This window comes from Lissotriton helveticus, chromosome 8 (assembly GCF_964261635.1).
Source record: "Lissotriton helveticus chromosome 8, aLisHel1.1, whole genome shotgun sequence".
Classification (NCBI taxonomy): Eukaryota; Metazoa; Chordata; class Amphibia; order Caudata; family Salamandridae; genus Lissotriton; species Lissotriton helveticus.
Genome location: NC_136069.1, coordinates 830,722,935 through 830,742,457, shown reverse-complemented (window position 1 = coordinate 830,742,457; position 19,523 = coordinate 830,722,935). Strand labels below are relative to the sequence as shown.

Sequence of the window (19,523 nt, the reverse complement as noted above, 5' to 3'; positions counted from 1 at the left end):
TTCATATCCTTTTTTCATAAACCTGCAGCACAGTTCTCTGCAAACTGTGCAGGGGTTCGTCATGCTTCAAGCTCTAAAAATGCAGAGCTGCACAAGCACCAGATACATACTTACAGACACATACACACACAGCCTGCATACATACACATCCTGCAAAGAGAGAGAGACCGTGCAGAGATTGGCATGCGTACCACGTACCACAGACATTCTGCAGACACAGACCCACTGTGCAAATACACACTGCAGGTACACATACATTCTGCGAGCATAAACACACACGCATCCTAAAGAAAAACACGTGCAACCACTTGCATACATTGCAGAATGGAACACCTTACATGCATCCAGACCAGGCTGACTCACACATACCCTGTGGTCTGACAAACAAACATACTCTAAAGGTGCAAACATACTCTGCATATTAATGTCTGGAAAGGCATTCCACTTGTAATCCTACCCTCCAGCAAACTCAACCTCCGTAATAGTATAGTCTGCTGCCTGAATCGGTGGATGACACAAGGCAGCTGCTTAGACAAACCAGCTCAGAGGATGGTATGACCTGCTGAAATGTGTATTATTGATATATGGCCTCACAGCCCATGTAAGTCTCTGATGGACTGTATATATCTATGCGGTATTATCTTAATTGTTTATTTATATAAATGCAACTACAGAACAGGAAATCTGGGAAGGCTTGAAGGATCAAGTTGAACTCAGGCTCTCTTTTTTGGGAACTACAGAAACGGCCTGAGCAGCAAATTAATTAACTGAATTAATTCGGCAAGCTGCACTGAATGCTTTGAGACAGTATGCTGCTGTTTTCGCGGTGGTTCCCTTCTGGTTTAGGGCTGTATTGGCTTTGTCCATTTTTTTCCCCCATGTTGTACAGCAGCATGACTGTTGTGCAGCATGGCTGAAAGTAAAATAAAAAACAAGTGCTATGACACAGGAGTAAGGCGGGCAGGCAAGCAATACGAGGGGATGGAGGTTTGGGCAAAACCACGGGTATCGGGAGGGAGTCAGGAAAAGCACAGGCAGCAGGGTTGGGCTGACAGACTGCAGATATGTGCACTCTTGTAGAATGCAGGTGTAAAAATACATAATGTAAGTCTCTTTGGAAGCTTGCAGCCAGTGGAAGGGCGCTAGCCACAGGAAGCAGTACTTGGTCCAAGCTCCATGGCATGGATGAAGACTCCAAGCCCAGGAGAAAGAGGTCGGAGCTCAGGAGGAGCGCTGACCAATTTGGACGCAAGGAGATGATAGTGGTGTGGGAGGCAACCAATGGTAAGCTAAGGTAAGTAATGGACGGGCAAGTGTTGTGCACGCGAATCCTAAAAAGAACCAGATGGATTAAATGCTTCAATTCCCAAAGCTTGGAACATGTGGCTCCTATTCAAACATGGTGAATGGCGGATTTACGTGAAGCCAGATCTCTGCAACATGATTACAATTATGTGCACTGAGGAATATTACACAGCATTTTAAGTAACAGTACAGCATTTGTTCTTTCAATTTTTATTACATTGTAAACGAAGGGGAGAAATTACCAATTAGTTCAAGTTAAGCCTATGGTGACAAACATAGGATATTCTTACTAAATTGCTTCAAAGTCTAGTAATTCGAACAAGAATGTAATGGTCCCAAAAGGAAATGGAGAACAGAATATTTCTTTCCTATGCGTTTACCAATTAAGTAGATTGTTGGACACAAGTTATCCCACGCCTCTGTTTTTAAACTGCACTGGGAATCTCTGCAGCATGTCACTTTCACGTAAATTACAAAACTATAGAGTGTTATCTTATCTCTGGGGCACTGTAAAATAGAAAATGTAGCGGGTAACCTCATTAGCATAGTAAAGGTGTCTGTTTTTTTTAATGCATGGGCAGTGAGTGCAGGAGATTAAAATGGTCTGCTAAACAATGCAATTTGCAAAATGATTTTGCTGGCACATTCCAAAACAAAGGTCCACTGGCTCGGCTATGGATGGTGATGAATGAAACATTCTGCAGATTTGATCAGCGCCAGCAGGCTGGATACAGCTGTCAAACCCCTGGCCAACTCGACTGACAGAAAAATACTCTTAAAATATCACTAGTTTTTGATTCTTGTTAAATGCCTAATGTACTTGGAAGTGTAATTGTAGGAAAGTGCCCTTTTTGACACTGTAAGCCTCCACTTTTTGCCTAGTGTATGATGTGATTTCAAACTGAAAGTGCACTGGGTCCCTGCCAACCAGATTCCCGGTTCCACGATCGGCACAACTTCAGTCACCTCTGTAAGTCCCTAGCAAATAGTAACCCTGGTACCTAGGGCATTGGTACCGAAGAGGGTACGCTGGGGCTGCAGCACCAAGTGTGCCACCCTAGAGACCCCTCACCAAGACTTTGCAAGCTGCCCCTGCAGGCTGCATGTCTAGGTGCAGAGAAAACCAAAGAGTCGCCATGGTACAAAGCCCTGTGTGCCATGCCCCCCATACACTGCATTAAGTATAGGTAAGTCACCCCTATTGCAGGCCATACAACACTAAGGCAGAGTGCACTATATCTCATGAGTTGACATATCTGCATGAGCAGACATGACCCTACAATATCAAGCCCATTCTTGGATATTGTAAGTGCACAGGGAAGCTATATAGAGTACATGGGCGGGACATATCTGCATGAAATGAAATGAAATTTATTTTTGTAAAGTGCAACACTCACTCAAAAGAAAGCACTGTGCTTGGAGTAGAGTACTGTGGATTCCTGGGAGTGAGCCAGATAAAGTTACATTAATGAGATGGGGAGGGAGTTGGGGGTCCAAAATAGCCAGGTTTTAAGTTATTTTTTAAACGCTGCTTCAGATCTGATGGTACGCATATTACTAGGAAGGAGGTTCCAAGCTCTAGACCTTAAAACTGTGAAAGATTTTCCACCTCGAGATTTTACTCGAAATGTGAAAGGTTTCAAAAGATTCCGCAGATTGAGCAGATAGGAACATACAATATCAAGTCCATTTTTGGATGTTGCAAGTGCACAGGGAAGCCATAGAGAGTACATGGGCTAGATACTTGTCATTATAAGTTTAATAGCTCCATGATGGCTTCACTGTACCCTAAGATGTTTGGTACCAAACATCTTGCCTTAATAAATCCTCACTTATGCCAGTCATGAATTTAATAATACATGCACACACGAAACCCTTTAGAGGGTCCCCTGAAAACGTATCAAGCACTGGGGTGATCTCTGACTAGTCTTAGCCAGCCTGAAACCACCACCTATGTTTATGACCTCCTTGGGTGAGGGCCAGCACTCTGAGGCCAGGAACAAAATCTGCTCTGGGCAGAAGTGCTTCACACCACCCCCAGGATAGGATGGCTTCCAAAGCAGGAAGCTTCAAAGCTGATGCTGCCTTTGAAATGTGACCCAGGCAGCTCAAGCTAGTGGAGGATGCCAACCCGCCCTTTCCTGCTCCATATTTGGCAGGAGGATAGGCGGGAAAATAAGGTAAATTTGGAGGTGGGTCCCCATTCAGCCAGTATCACCCCTAGGGTGATCGTCCTAAGGGCAGGCAATGTGGACCACACTTTTCATTTCCCTTCATCTTGGTTTGAGAGGGAATTAGCTAATTAGGGTCAGGGTAGTACCCCTTCCCACAGGAAGTGGTCACTTAGAGGAAGTAGTCAACCTACATGTAGGTATCCCATTGGCTACTACCTATCACTCCCTTTAATGCTCCTAAATTTAGTATTTAGGTGGCATCCCTGGATCCTGAACCTAGATTTGATGGCACAGAGAAGAGCAGGTGGCCTGAAGACTGGAGCCCTGCTGACAAAAATTGGCGCCAAACCCTACTCAACAATCGCGGTGTGCTGTCTCATTTTGTTGTTTGAATTTTTTTTATTGCATTTCTTTTATGAAAGTACATGAAAATAGGTAACACAGCGGTATTGCAGGATATACATGGCATGTCCTATCAGTTTTCCATACGTGATAGTGAAATAAACACAAAGTAGTGAGAACAACATGACAAGATTGTTGAGCATAGCTGTATGAGAATACATAACGACGACAACAGTTTGCTAGAATAATCTATCCTTCCACCCATATCCCTGCGGTGTGCTGTCTCATGCTGCAACTGTGATGCCTCAGAGAACCCCGCAGCTCCTCCAGCCTACTACAAATCACTAAAGAACTCCCTTCGTGTAGAGGTACTACTCCCCTGCAGGCCGCAGGCACCGAACCAGCGAAGTCGGGTTTGTCAACTTGCTGCTACCCAACGACTCCGACGCAGCACTCAAACCAATATTGGTACATCCGCTCTGGAGGATCAGATCTGTCTCTCCACCAAGTTTGGAGACACCAGGACCTACCAGAGCTGTGCTGCAGCTGCACCCGGGGCACCGGACCCCCTACAGCGAGACAAAGAGTCCACTCCGGACTCCATCTGCCCAGAATGCAAGCACCCATCGGAGGACATCAAGACACCTGAGACCCACTTCATGAGTGTCTCAGCTGTCCCGAAATAGCCTCTCCAAGCTGCCTGCTACTGACCGCTAGGACATCTTGACGTGTGCTGCCAGGCTGACCTATCCGTTCTGCAACAGGCCGACTGGTCTTGGTAATGGCAATCCAGCTGTGCTCCTGTGGTCCTGAGGCCCTTGCGACCTGCTCCCTCAAGTGGGACCCCTCGTTTTTGCCTATAAGTCCCTATGTGCAGTGTTTATTCAAGTGGCCCCCTTCTCGTAGCGCACCAGTTACCAATGACCCAGCACCCTGCTCCTGGCCGAATCCGGGACGCTCTTGAGAATCCGCTGGTGGAACATTGGGCCGGGCCTTGCTACATACTTAAATTCTGAAGGTGAACCTTAAAATTCAAATGTGAGATTTTAAATGCATTTTCCTCTTTTCTCCCGTTGACTTCAATGGTGCATAATTGCACACAAAAGTAATTCCTTTTTCGAACTTGAAAAAATCATAACTTCACAAGTACTTACTTTTAGAGCAAAGTTCTTGGTCTGAAAAATTACATTAAAATCTGTGTTATTTTTATAAATTGGTTTCGGATTTATTCTTGAGTGTGTGTCTCATTTATTACCTCTGTGAGCACAACAAATGCTTAGCATTACCCTCAGATAAGCCTAACTGCTCGCTCACACAACCACGAATAGAGTGTTAGTATTATCTACTTTTGCCTCTAAATAATAATCTGGGTCTTACTCAGTGCTTAATTTGAGCCAGTGGTTTCTGGTGCGCAGCGTCGGCCCTTAATTCTTAGCACTGGTGCTTGTGGCAGTCTGCCACATGGGGGCTAAATTTGGGTATGTGCACAACAACAGCTGTTTATTATTTAATATACGTTAATAATTACTAGCATGTGCCACCCAAGCCATTCTTATAGCTTTGGGGGGCTTGAATAGTATGAACTGGTAACACTTGTAAGAGTTTGATAGTGAGTAGCTGTATTGGCAGCATGGCAGAGGCAATGGATGATGTAAGCTGTCCTGTCCTCCTGACTAGGGCCCTGGCACTTACTGTTTTACAAATTAACCACTGGTCTCACGAGACTCTGCGCAGTGTGCTTCATTTTAGTGCACTATATAGAGAGCCAGTGTCCTACAGTAATATTTCAATCTCTATTATATCCAAATGTTAACAAAATGAAAGAACCCCAGCCTTTTGATGAACTATGTGCTCAGAATGCAAGTTACAATTTAAATCCTTGCACATGTCCTGACTACTTCATCTTCTCGAGCCCTTTTAAACGTGTCTCAATTAGTAAATTAACTCCTGTTATTTCATGCCTGCAAGATGTCTGTAAATTGAACACTTGCTGCTGACATACGCCGTGATCTACAGGTGACAATGTCAAACTCCAGCAAGAACAGCTCAGCCTTCCATCCTTCAAAGGTCAGTAAATTCGGCATAATTATTATACGAGAATAGTATTAATACTTGCTATTTACAGTGCCAATATTGGACAGATGTGCAGCTTGGGGCGCTCTTTAAAACAACGTACTTTTATCACTTACAGCACTTCAACGTGGCGGGCTATGGCACTAAGCTCCAAGACTGTATTTCTCATATTTGCTACAAAACAACGTTTCTTCTCTATGAAAAACATTCACGTTTTTAATGTGTAATATTGGGAACACTTTCTAGTTTTGAAGATCAATGTTTTTTTTAAATCCCTAAATAATGTATCAAGGATTGTGGAAAGCAGACGATTTCCCCAAAAGTATTAGCTTAATTCACGGCTTCAACATTGCACGTTTTATGGTAATTACCTGTGCAGTGGTCCCGTGACAGAGCAGCTGAATGCTTCCCGCCGACAACATCTTCGAGTCGCACAGAAATCCTGCCACACGGTAGAGTCAGTCTTTCGTGAGACTCCGAGCACCCGCTTTGCTGTCGTGCTTTGGTGGCATGCAGCAGCACAAGGCAGGTGACATTCCGGAGCGCGAGCAGCGGTGACAGCTCGGTCACAGCGGTGACCGTCCGCGCCCAATCAGGCGGCGCGTCCGACGGGAGTCTCGCGGTGGATCCGCGCGCGAGGGCCTCGTTGCTCTGGTGACCCAGTTTCATCCTCTTCGCCAGCGGTTCCATTTGGCGTGCGGAGACGGGAAGCGTGGTCAGCTTGAGTACATCACTGTGACACGCGGTAACTGGGGAGACAGGATGGAAGCCTCGCTCCATCAGAAGGGATAAACTCACATCACTCAACGATCTGTAAAAAAAACACACAAAAAAAACATTAAAAAAACAACGCGATTGCTGTTACAGGCACGGGTTTTACAGTACAATTACAATCAGAACTAAATGCTAATTTCCAGCGTACAATCAACGTCTGTTGCACTTCCCTCTGGGTTTTAATTAAAATAAACGGTTGCTTTCCTGATGATGGAGCAAAGGAGGAGTTCAGCTTCAGTGGGTTTTTAGGCCTCATTTAATGCTGCCTAGATGGGGCAGGTAACTCGCACATTACCAGCGCAGGCGAAATTACAGAGCAGGCATTTGCTAAGAAAGCGCCCTGGGCGAGCCAAGTGTGGCGCCCTTCCTTATGTTTTCTCCTCTGCTCTTCTCTATCTCTCCATTAAGCGCTATAAATATCAGGTGTTACTTGGGAGGGAAGAACGTCATTTTTGCAGTACATGAAGATAAGGAACAGGCGGCCAGTAAGAAAACAAATATTAAAATAAGTTATGTAGGTAAGCTAAGTATTCCCGTTTGAAATGTGCAGCTCGCCCATGCCTAAAGCCAGTACTGCGAAATTACTACAAACAAACCAGGTGTTTTTCACCCCGAAATGTCACCTGTTCTCAGCATGTGAAATCTCTGTAAGAAAACAAGGAATTGCCATGGAAATCGGAAGCACTATTACCGATACCCTGGTAATTCCTCATTTCGAAGGCGACCCAAAGGATTCTATTCGTAATAAGCAGCAGACACCGCCCTCTTAGTTACCAGCACCTCCAATAGTGGGCACAGAGATGGTGGAATTACCGGCTGATTCTCTGTGGCACTTAGAATGTGGTTCCTTTAAGGCAGAGGGCCAAGAACAATAATGTAAAGATAGGGAGCTAGACCATCTAAGGATTACAAGTTAGCAGGAAGAGTATCCCCAGGGAGATACCACTCCAGCCGGTTCAAAGTGGACTTTAGTTCCTGAACATGGGATTTCCGGATGTGGAAGCACTGAGCCGGATTGTAATAGGTGGAAACGCTTCTGGTGGAATGGTAAATTGCAAGTAGGTTGGGTCAGGGTCTGCTGAAGAGTGGAGAATGTTCCCCCCAGCAGCATGTGGTACACGGTGCAACAAGTAGACGGAATGAGAGATAACCAGGTGGAAAAGGACATGTTGTTCCTGGCTAAGAATTATTTCCCAGTTGAAGGACCAAAGGAAGTAAGTGCATGGTTCAGGGGTACAATTACCAGCTACAACTGGTGATTTTATTCCCAGTAATTTCAGCACCTCTACACTGTACAATTCGTAATCTGCCCCAAAGTGTGTCATCATCACATGCACTAAAATTTGATCTATGCCGCTAATATTGCCTTATACTAATTAATAGATTAATGACATGGGTCATTTCTGTCAAAAGATCAGGTTTATAGCTGCAGAAAATCTGCAACTAAGGGCAAGACATGGAGCACTTATATGCACCAGCCACCTAAATGTTTATGAATCTACCTACAAAGTCCTAGGTTTGTCGGTATTCATAGGTTTTGTGGTTCATTTATCAATAAATCAGGATTTGTAAAGCACGGCTAATCACCCGATAGGATATCCAGGCACTTGCCGGTCCTAATATACGGCTGGGATAGTACATCATAACAGTGGCAAGTGCAATATTTTGTTATGGTAAAGGTATACACAAGAGGTGTAAAGATACTTAATATAACATAACATGTGTATTTGTAAAGCGCACGTTCACCCCTGACGGGGCATCTCGGTGCTGAAAAACAGATGTTTCTTGTTACCCAACTCAATGGTACTCATTTTATCGACCTCAGATGGATGAAAGGCCGAGTGGACCTGCTGGGATTTGAACCTGTGACCATGAGGTCGAACATAGACCCCTGCAGTAGATGCATTAGTCCACTGAGCCACCAGACCCGGCCAACTATACATAAGTAGGGCATTCATCTACAGGATGCATATGAGCAAATCTTCCTCAAATGTTTCTTTAACCGCATGCGCACTAGCGGGTTTTCCCGCTGTGCGCTGAATTTTGAAAAACGCGCGGTTTGTGACAAAGCCAGCTCGTCCTGCGCGTAGCGCAGGTAACGCCCATGACGAGCTGGCTTTGTCATCCGCGTCGAAGGGGTTAAGCTGCTGAGCAAAGCAATGGATTATCAAGAAGTAGGTAGTTCCTTTCACAGAGCTCGAGTCTCTCCTTACGGGACTGTTACAGCACCATTTGCTACTTTCAGGTCAATAGATGAGGGCAAGATTCTATGAGCTTTAGCAAATGAAAAAATATTCCTGCTAAGAGCAAGAATAAGTCCTTTGATAAATACCGATCCTCGGGATTGATAAATAATAGATATCCCACTATGCCTAAATTCTTTTAAGCATATCAGCTGTAAAGTTAAAAATTATCTAGTTTGTCGTACACTTCTTTATTATGACTTCAATTTTGACTGCCCAATCACTTTACCAGTGGGTTCCTTGGCATGTGTTGGCACTGGGCAACTGCCTGCTTTGCCCATGCCTTAAAATGTCTTTGCCTTCCCATGGTACTAAATGAAGAGGAACGCTCCACTATTTAATCGGGAAAAAAGGAAAGGTTGTCTCAATGGAGAAAAACTTTTTACTGATTGAGGGAAAAACTGTTTTTGCGTTTTTAGGTCAAGCCTAGAGCAGCGCGCATGCACTGCTTGCGAGACTTTTAGTAAGGGACTTCAGAAAGCTCACCACACGCTCGTGCGTGTGTTTTATTTTTCTGCACAGGCTATTGGGCTTTGCGTGCGTCTTTCTAAGAAAGACAGTACGCAATTGGGCAAAGGCGGTGCATGTCCCGCTTTTGCTCTGCCCACAGCCTATTGCTTGCGGTTACCCGCACAGGCATCATCTGTTTTGAATTATCGGGCCCAGACGCGTGCGCGATAATTCAAAACAGATGTCTCGCTGTGGCGCGCCCACCACTAGCGTGCTTGTTATCAGTGCCTAGTGAGCGCTGCCTACAAAATCTGACCGATATCCTAAATGCTGCAAAATCTGACCAAAGTCCTACTTACAGCATGTGACAGCTGTCAACAACCTGAGCAAATCTAGATAATCTCTACTTCAACTGAAAAATACCCGTTTTTTCTTACGATCTTCATAATATTGTGTGAAGGTTACTGATGACACTCAAAGAACAAACTCAATTTTAATTCTCCCTTTGAGAGTTTAATCAAAATTGCCCTGACGAAGTCCTCAGGCTTATTAGCTGGACAAAACACGTGTCGGCAAAGAATTGTACATTAAGAAAATGTTTGGGAGAACTGTACACTGCAACTGCTTATGAACTGTGAAGAAATAAAGGAAAAAGAAAATAATCTTTAAAGATACTCTTTATTTTTTTGAAGAATCTTTATCTTGATTGGACATTTTGTACTATTGTATCTAGATTTGCTCAGGTTGTGAATTGTGTAGTACTTACAGTAGGTGACATCTGCCCATGGAGATAGTTACTTAGAGAGCGTGACAGCTGCAAACAGAGTGTGCTACTTAGAGAACGTGAGAGCTGCTATAGAAAGTGCCACTGTAAGTATGTGACCGCCCACTTTTACAGTTCTTCTGTGACAGATCGGCTAATACCAGACCATACCTGCGCGGTGTCCATTGACAACTCAGCCGTCTACAGACAGCACCGATGGCGTCTGTGCTTGAGACAGCTCCTCTGGACAGCCCTCCTGTGACAGCTGATGCCTGTACCCCCTCAAATGATGGCACAGCTCTCCGGAGCGCTCCGGCAGTCACCATCTGTGACAGCCCACCAGTCTATAGAGGACGCAGAGAATTTTCTGTGTCTCCCTGTCTAGAGAACGCATCCCTGCAGTCTCCTCCAGGAGCAAGGCAGATGTCTGCATAGAGAATTCCTGCAGTCTAGCCCGACAACCCAGATTCTAAAGGCAGCCTCTCTGCATTGTTTCCAGTGACAGCTCAGCTGTCTACAGATGTCACCTCTGCAGTCTCCCTGTGACAGATCTTCTGGCTACAGAGAGTAACAATGCACAGTTCTGTAAAGGCCCAACTGTCTCGTCGCTCGTTCAGGTACCAGTTATCTCTGGAGAAGATGGCGGCACCTCGCCCCCCTGGTAAGGTTGGCAGCCTCTCTGCCACATTTGGGACTGAGAAAAAAGAGATCATCCACATAATAATTTTGCTGAAAAAGAAAAAAATTAATTGATGGGTAAAATAAATAACCTAAATCGCCAAAAGTATATAGTGTGGTTTCTCAAAAATTTAATTAGTAGGACTCCAGGTATATCTAGCTTACTTATTATTCAAAGGCCCTTCCTGGGTCCTGTCACTTGGTCCAAACCCCCATTTGGTGTTCACATTTGGGACAGTTGACGGCAATCCTCTGGGGTCTGCGATACCCAATGTGGAACCAGCAGGCTGACTACTCACGTTAACCCCTCCCTGGCTGCAGAGCCCAGTCCCACGCTGACTGGGTAAACACGTGGCCCGTGGGTGCCATTAGGGTATCACTTTTAAGTCATTGCATTGCTATGTACTGTAAAACTTGTACAGCGCTTCATAATCCCAAGGATGCTGCGAGGCGCTCCATGGCTGTGCCATTGGATGTAATCAGATTTAAGGACTGCCCACCCACCAAAAGTCCATCTTGCAGGATAGCTGGGCGGGAGATGCCAGAAACCCCTCACCCAGAAATATGAATGGGCCCGCTAGGAGGGCACTGGCAGCAGCTTTGAAGCAGGACTTAGTATCAATACGTCACTGCGCGTCAGGTAAACATAACCGGGGCATTAATGTCCTCCAATATTTGCTTCTAGTTTTGTCTACTTCTCCAGTCTTATATACTGTTAGAAAGGCGATCCCAGGGGAGGCAGAAGATGTCTGACTGACCACCCCGAGACCCACCTCTCCTTCTGGAGTTGGCCGAGCGCCGTCGAGAGGCCCCCTTGGCGAGGCTCCTCTCCTAGAATCGTAACAGCCGAGCAATCACACCACTACAAAGGGACACCACACAAGAGGGTAGATTCTTAGAGTCTTTATCAGCAATAAAGGTAGGTTCTCTCAGCAATATGTACAAATGGATCGAGGGATCCTTAATGTCTCGGTAACTGTGGGAAGGGGGTAGCGGGACAGTCTTAGTACCAGCCTGGCACGGGGATTCCCTACGCACAGCTCTCAATCCTCGAGCTGGGGGGTTCCGCAAGGTCGAGCCGCGACGTCGTCAGCAGGGCTCCGAAGATGGTTCAGCGTGGTCGGGCCGCGACAGCGTCAGCAGGGCTCCGAGGATGGTTCAGCGAGGTCGGGGCGCGACAGCGTCAGCAGGGCTCCAAGGATGGTTCAGCGAGGTCGGGCCGCGACAGCGTCAGCAGGGCTCCGAGGATGGTTCAGCGAGGTCGGGCCGCAACAGCGTCAGCAGGGCTCCGATGTTCCGTGAGGATCTTCTTCTCAGCAAGTAGGGGTGCTGCGACCAGGTCAGCAGGGCTCCGAGGTTCCAGGGGTCAAAGTAGCGAGTTCTTCTCAGGGTCAGCCGCGATTCAATCAGCAGGGCTCTCGACTCCAGGATACAACTGCCGACCCCATTCCAGAGCTGCCCCAGATATAGGTCTGGAGTCCTTTGATGTCCGGACCCCCGCGCCTGGGGGTCAGGGGGGCCTGGATGAGAGTGTACAGACACCCAGCAGGGGGGAGGAGCCAGCGCCCAGGGAGGCCGGAGAGCGATCGAAACCAGGCGTCCGGGGGCGGCTGGAGGGCCATCGAAACTCCCCTCCTCCTTGATCCGTCAAGTGGCCGCTTTACCACCTGGCCGGGTCTTGGTGCCTCGATGTCGGGGCTTCGCTGGGGCCGCGGCTGAGGTCGGGCCGAGGCCACGTGGTCCGGACGTGGAGGGCCCACGATGTAGTCGGGGCCTGAGATGGCGGCACGGGGTAGGGGCCGGACCCGCAGAGTGGGGCGAGTAGGGGTCGCCGTGTTCCTGAGGGGGAGAGCCGGGGGTCGCCAGGAGTGGCGGCTCTCGTTGAAGGTTGGAGAGGGTAGTTTCAGGGGGGAGGACAGGGGTCGATGCCGTCCAGGGCCCGCCATGCGGGAGGAGTGGGACCACGCCACAAGGCCGGGTCCAACACACGTCCCCCCCAGCTGAAGGCAGGGAGAGTCACCCATCTTCTTGGGGGTTCTCCTCGCCGAGGCGGAAGAAGCGGGACAGGCCGTCGGCGTTGGCGTGGTCGTTGCCGGGGCGGTGTTCCACAGTGAAGTTTATTTATTTATTTATTATTTATTTATTTGATTTGTATCGCGCGTTATAGCCACCGGGGCCTCTAAGCGCTGGTTGTCCAAATTAACCAGTGGGGCTGAGCATCTTACTTGATCTTGGTGGGCGCTTAGTGGCTGCTCCATGCCTGTTTGAATAAAACAGTTTTTAGCTTTTTCCTAAAAGTCAACAAATTGCGCTCCTTCCTTAGATCTGGGGTCAATTTATTCCACAGAGCCGGGAGTGTTTTAGAGAAAGCACGTCCCCCCACCGTGGCCAGTCTAAATCGGGGTTGGGATAGAAGAGAAGCATCCGAAGAGCGTAAAGTCCTGCTCGGTGTATAGAGTGAAATTCTGGACTTAAGGTATTTTGGTGCATTTCCGTACAGCGTCTTATGCACTATGCACAGTCCCTTGAAAACTACTCTCTGCCGAATTGGGAGCCAATGAAGCTCCTGCATCAGCGGGGATGAGTGGGTCATCCTGGGTTTCTTATAGATCAACCTGGCCGCGTCGTTCATAACCCCCTGTAGCTTATCCAGCAACCGCTGGGGTAGCCCTATGTACAGGGAGTTTCCATAGTCCAATCTGGCCAAGATGGTCGCTGAAACCACCTGTTTCAGGGTAGAGAACGATAGCAGTGCCGATATTTTCCTCAGTTGCCGCATTAAACCAATACAGGTTCCTACTACAGACGTAACCTGTTTTTCCATGGATAGTTTCCCATCCAGGTGCAGACCCAAACTTTTGACTGCTACCGCTGGTTTCGGTGGTACACCCAGCTCTACCGGCCAGAAACTCTCGTTCCAGGGGTTGCCCGTGATGGAAATGGGCAACACTTCCGTCTTCTCCGGGTTCATTTTTAGGGAGTTTTTAGACATCCAATTAACCGTGGCTTTAAGTATGTCCTGTAGCCTGGTAGACGCTCCTGGCCCTTCCTCAAGCCGGATAATGATCCCTTGTAGGGAGATGAACCATCGCAGCAACTTTGGGTTCTCTCCTCGCATCTACATCAACCACCGCAAAGGCCGGTGGTCAGTTTGCACCCGGAAGTGGGTGCCGAAGAGGTAGGGTCGGAGTTTCTTGAGGGCCCACACCACGGCGAAGGCCTCTCGTTCAATGGTGCTCCAGCGTTGCTCTCGGGCCAGCAGACGTCGGCTGATGAAGGCCGCAGGTTGATCAACTCCTTCGGGGTTGATTTGGGAAAGGACCGCCCCGACACCGTGCTCCGAGGCATCGGTTTGGACTACGAATTCCCGACTGTAGTCGGGGGCTTGGAGCACGGGGGCGGTACACATCACTGTCTTCAGAGTCTCAAAGGCGGTCTGACACTCGGGGGTCCAGTGCACCTTCTGTGGCTGCTTCTTGGAAGTGAGTTCGGTGAGGGGGCCCACAATCCTCCCATAATTCTTCAAGAAGCGCCGGTAATACCCAGTGAGCCCTAGGAAGGCTCTGACTGCTGTCTGGGTGACCGGGGGCTTCCAGGCCCTCCCAGGCCATGATGGCGTCGATCTTGGGTTGAAGGGGAGCCACATGGCCGCTCCCCACTTGGTGTCCCAGATAGGTCACGGACCCTTGGCCGATTTGGCACTTGCTTGCTTTTATGGTCAGTCCGGCCCGTCTGAGGGCCGTCAGGACCTCCCAGAGGTGCTTGAGGTGCTCGGCCCAGTGGAGGCTGTACACCGCAATATCGTCCAGATATGCGGCGCTGAACTCTTCTAGCCCTGCCAGTACCTTATTCACCAGCCTCTGGAAGGTTGCGGGGGCGTTTTTCATCCCGAAGGGCATCACCCTGAAGTGGTAGTGGCCATCGGGGGTTGAGAAAGCGGAGCGCTCTTGGGCGCCCGGGGTGAGTCCGATCTGCCAGTAGCCGGAGGTTAGGTCGAATGTGCTCAGGTAGCGGGCCGCCCCCAGGCGGTCGATCAGTTCATCGGCCCGGGGGATAGGGTGGGCATCTGTCCGGGTGACGGCGTTCAGCCCCCGGTAGTCTACATAAAATCGCAGTTCGGGAGTGGCGCCAGGGGCGGCGACTTTTGGGACCAGGACGACGGGACTGGCCCATGGACTGTCAGAGGGTTCGACCACCCCCAGGGCCAGCATCTTTGAGACCTCCGATTGAATGCAGGTCCGAACTCGGTCGGGAGCTCGGTAGGGCCGGTGTCGCACAGGCGGGCTGTCCCCGGTGTCGACATCGTGGACGCACCACTGGGTGACTCCGGGGGTGAGAGAAAACAAGTCTGTGAATTGACCCAACAGCTTTTGGCAGTCCTGGCACTGTTCTGGGGTCAGGGCGGAGGAGAGGGTGACCCCCTCTACGGAGCCATCTTTCTCGGAGATGCTCAGAAGGTCCGGTAGGGGCCCGGAGTCGTCTTCGCCCCCGCCATCAGTAGCCATCAGCAGGCTAAGTTCCGTTCGGAGAAAGTGAGGCTTGAGCCTGTTGGTGTGGAGGACCCGGAGGGGGTTCCTGGGGGACTCCATGTCCACCAGGTAGGTGACAGGGCTCTTGCGCTCCACCACTTTGAAGGGCCCAGTCCACTTGTCCTGGAGGGCACAGAGTTCGACCGGGGACATGACCCAGACCTGTTGGCCCGGCTCGAACTCAATGGAAGAGGCGTTCTGGTCATACCAGCGTTTTATCTCCTCTTGGCTGGCCTCGAGGTTGGCCTCGGAAAGTTCCCGGAACTTCCGAGTCTGGTTTCGGAGGGTCAGGAGGTACCGGTAGACGTCGGGGGGAGCATCTCGGACTGCAACCTCCCAGCCTTCTTTGACCAGGCTGAGGGGACCCCGAACGGGGTGTCCGTACAATAGTTCGAAGGGGCTAAACCCCAGGGACTTCTGAGGGACCTTTCGATAGGCGAAGAGGAGGCCGGGCAGAAACACGTCCCATTGGCGTCGCAAGGGCTCTTCCAGGCCCATGATCATCCCCTTGAGGGTTCGATTGAAACGTTCCACCAGTCCATTCCCTTGGGGGTGGTAGGGGGTCGTAAACTTGTACGTGACCCCGCACTGTTGCCACAGGGACTTCATGTATCGGGAAATGAAGTTCGTACCCCGGTCACTGACGACCTCTCTGGGGAAGCTTACCCGGGAGAAGATCCCCATCAGCACCCGGCCAACCACGGGGGCCGTCACGGTCCGGAGAGGGATGGCTTCGGGATAGCGGGTGGCATGGTCCACCAGGACGAGAATAAAATGGTGACCTTGAGAGGTTCGGGGCTCCAGAGGCCCCACAATGTCGATCCCCACCCGCTCGAATGGGGTGTTGACGACTGGGAAGGGTTAAAGGGGGGCCTTGTGCTTCCCTCCGCTCTTCTCGCTGGCTTGGCAGGTTGGGCAAGTCCGGTAGTGATTGTTCACATCACTTCTCATTTTTGGCCAGTAGAAATGGGTCACCAGGCGGCTGTAGGTTTTGTCCTGCCCCAGGTGCCCGGCGAGGGGCACATCGTGTGCCAGGTTCAGGAGGAAGTCTCTGAATCGGAGGGGGACCACCAGCACCCGGCTGGCCCCCAGTTCGGCAATCTTCTGTTCGCTGTAGAGGAGATCGTTGTCCCAATAGACCCAGTGGGACCCCGAGGGGTCTCCGCCGGCTTGAGCGGCGGCTTGCTGTCGGGTTCCCTCGAGGGAGGGACATGCTTTCTGTTCTTGACGGAACTGCTCTCGTGTGGGGCCACCTTCTTGGCGCCATTGGGCTAGTTCCGGGAGGTCGCAGAGCTCGGCAATTTCTTCACGGGAGGGCCCCAGTGGGCCGGGCTCAGGGTCGGCGTCTTCGGGGACGGAGGGCCACTCCGGTTCTTCGGTCGGGGTGGTGGCCCGGGCGGCCATGGATCGGGTGGTCGCAGAGACCCACTCGGGAAGGCCTAGCATCCCCAGATGCTCTCTCCGCTCGACGTGGGCCCAGGGGGAACTTTCTAGGTCGTTCCCGAGGAGGCAGTCCACGGGGGCATCGTCCCGGACGGTCACTTTCAACATGCCCGACACCCCCCCCCACACTCGAAGGGGATTCGGGCCATCTGGCACAGGCTCTCCGAATTGTCCGCCGACCGTACTGGGCACATTGGGCAGGATCTGGTCGGGGGTCACCAAGTGGCAACAGACGGCCGTCACGCTGGCTCCGGTGTCGCGGAGGGCTTCGGCCCGGTGTCCATTAATGGTGACCCACTGGCGGTACTTCTGAGTGTTGCCCGGGATCGGGGCCCGGGGGATCATGTCTCTTTCGCCTAGACATACCAGGGACATGGCGGCGGACTCCCACTCGGTCTGGTCTTCATCATAGTTCTCTTCTTCGCCCCTTTCTTCTCCCAGGGCGGCGGCAGCGATCTGGCAGTTTGGAGGACCGGTGGTGCCGGGTCGTTGGTTCATCGGGCAGTGGGGGTCACTGGCATAATGACCGGGCCACTGGCATTTGTAGCAGGTAGCGTTCGAGCGGGGCCCCGGCCGTGCTGTGGGGTCCCTCTTCGGGCCAGGGATGGCGAAGTGTGGGTCGGGGGCGGCCCCCGGGGTGGACTCCGGGGCGGCACCGTGGGGGAGTCTCGGTTCCTGTTCTGGCCTCCTCCGCTGCCTCGCTGGCGGGGGGGCCCCTGGGGTTTCGGCCGTAATCTCCCATCGAGTTCCGGGGGACCCCGGTGCTCACCCATCGATCGGCCTCGACGGCGAGTTTACGTGGCTCGGTCAGCTTGCTGTCGAGGAGATGCTGTCTGAGTTCGACAAAACAGTTGTTGGAGAGGTGCTCCCATACAATGAGGTTGAACAGCTGCTCGTAGGTGGTGACCTGGCTGCCTTTGATCCACCCCTCTAGGGCTCTGCTATAGAAGTTCACCTACTCCACCCATGTAGTACCGGGGATTTTCTTACAGTCTCGGAATCGCTGCCGGTACATCTGGGGGTGAGTCCATAGCGAGTAAGTAGGGCGTCCTTCATATGTTCGTAAGAGGTCATCTCGGCGTCTGGGAGCTCTAGCAGGGTGTCTCTCCCTTCGCTGACGAACTTCCCCCACAAGCCGGCACCCCAGTCTTCTTGGGGTATTCGATGAGAGGCCATGGCTACCTCGTAGGCCTTAAACCATTGTTGGATGTCGTCATTTTTATAGTATTCTTTGACGACATCTTTGGGGATGTGGACCTTCGTGTCCGCAGGAGGAGGTGGGCTTCGGTTCCCGGAGGCGCTGGCCTCACCATGTTTGGCCTTGATCTCAAGTTCTTTTAAGCCACGCTCGTGCTCGAACGTGAGCTTCTTCTTCTCTAAGTCCCTCTGCCTTCGTTTCTCCTCCAGGTCTCCTTGCAGCCGTAGTTGCTCAAGGGCTATCTTTTTCTCGGCCAGCTGTAGTTCTCCGTCCAGACGGAGTCGGGCGAGCTCCAATTCGTTGAGCCGGCTCCTTTCTCGCTCTCGGGCGTCTTCGTGGGAGAGGCCCGTGTCTACATTGGCATTTCTTTCCTCCGCTGGGGTTGCGAGGGTTTCCGGGTGCATGTCTGGGACCGTGTCATCTTCGATCTGGGGTGGCGTCGCTCCTGCCTCCACCCATGTTTGTAGGGCCTGCTGGAAATCGTCCTTGGTGCTTAGTCCAGTGGTAGCGATGCCCAGGTCCTTGCAGAATTGTTTCAATTCTTTGTGGGTATATTCTTCCAACCGTTCCTTCTGGAACTCCGCGGTCGGTCTGGTTTCTTTGGTACTCATGGTTGTGGTGTGTTTCTGTTAGTAGTGGGTGAGTTACTCTCTGTACGATTTGCGTCGGCTCGGATCGCACCGCCTGCCACCAATGTTAGAAAGGCGATCCCAGGGGAGGCAGAAGATGTCTGACTGACCACCCCGAGACCCACCTCTCCTTCTGGAGTTGGCCGAGCGCCGTCGAGAGGCCCCCTTGGCGAGGCTCCTCTCCTAGAATCGTAACAGCTGAGAAATCACACCACTACAAAGGGACACCACACAAGAGGGTAGATTCTTAGAGTCTTTATCAGCAATAAAGGTAGGTTCTCTCAGCAATATGTACAAACGGATCGAGGGATCCTTAATGTCTCGGTAACTGTGGGAAGGGGGTAGCGGGACAGTCTTAGTACCAGCCTGGCACGGGGATTCCCTACGCACAGCTCTCAATCCTCGAGCGGGGGGGTACCGCAAGGTCGAGCCGCGACGTCGTCAGCAGGGCTCCGAAGATGGTTCAGCGTGGTCGGGCCGCGACAGTGTCAGCAGGGCTCCGAGGATGGTTCAGCGAGGTCGGGCCGCGACAGCGTCAGCAGGGCTCCGAGGATGGTTCAGCGAGGTCGGGCCGCGACAGCGTCAGCAGGGCTCCGAGGATGGTTCAGCGAGGTCGGGCCGCGACAGCGGCAGCAGGGCTCCGAGGATGGTTCAGCATGGTCGGGCCGCGACAGCGTCAGCAGGGCTCCGATCTTCCGTGAGGATCTTTTTCTCAGCAAGTAGGGGGCCGCGACCAGGTCAGCAGGGCTCCGAGGTTCCAGGGGTCAAAGTAGCGAGTTCTTCTCAGGGTGAGCCGCGTTTCAATCAGCAGGGCTCTCGACTCCAGGATACAACTACCGACCCATTCCAGAGCTGCCCCAGATATAGGTCTGGAGTCCTTTGATGTCCGGACCCTCGTGCCTGGGGGTCAGGGGGGCTGGGA

General features: G+C 51.0%; 1 protein-coding gene across 3 annotated transcripts in view; it reads right to left on the bottom strand.

Annotated features, from left to right (window-relative positions):
- The window catches only part of FANCB (FA complementation group B), a 466,340-nt gene that overhangs the window by 66,905 nt on the left and 379,912 nt on the right, over positions 1-19,523 (bottom strand). For all 3 annotated transcript variants that reach the window (XM_078657640.1, XM_078657638.1, XM_078657639.1), the window contains exon 7: positions 6,266-6,705. In XM_078657640.1, coding sequence (XP_078513766.1) covers positions 6,266-6,705 — 440 coding nt within the window. The remainder of the gene's footprint in view (positions 1-6,265; positions 6,706-19,523) is intronic.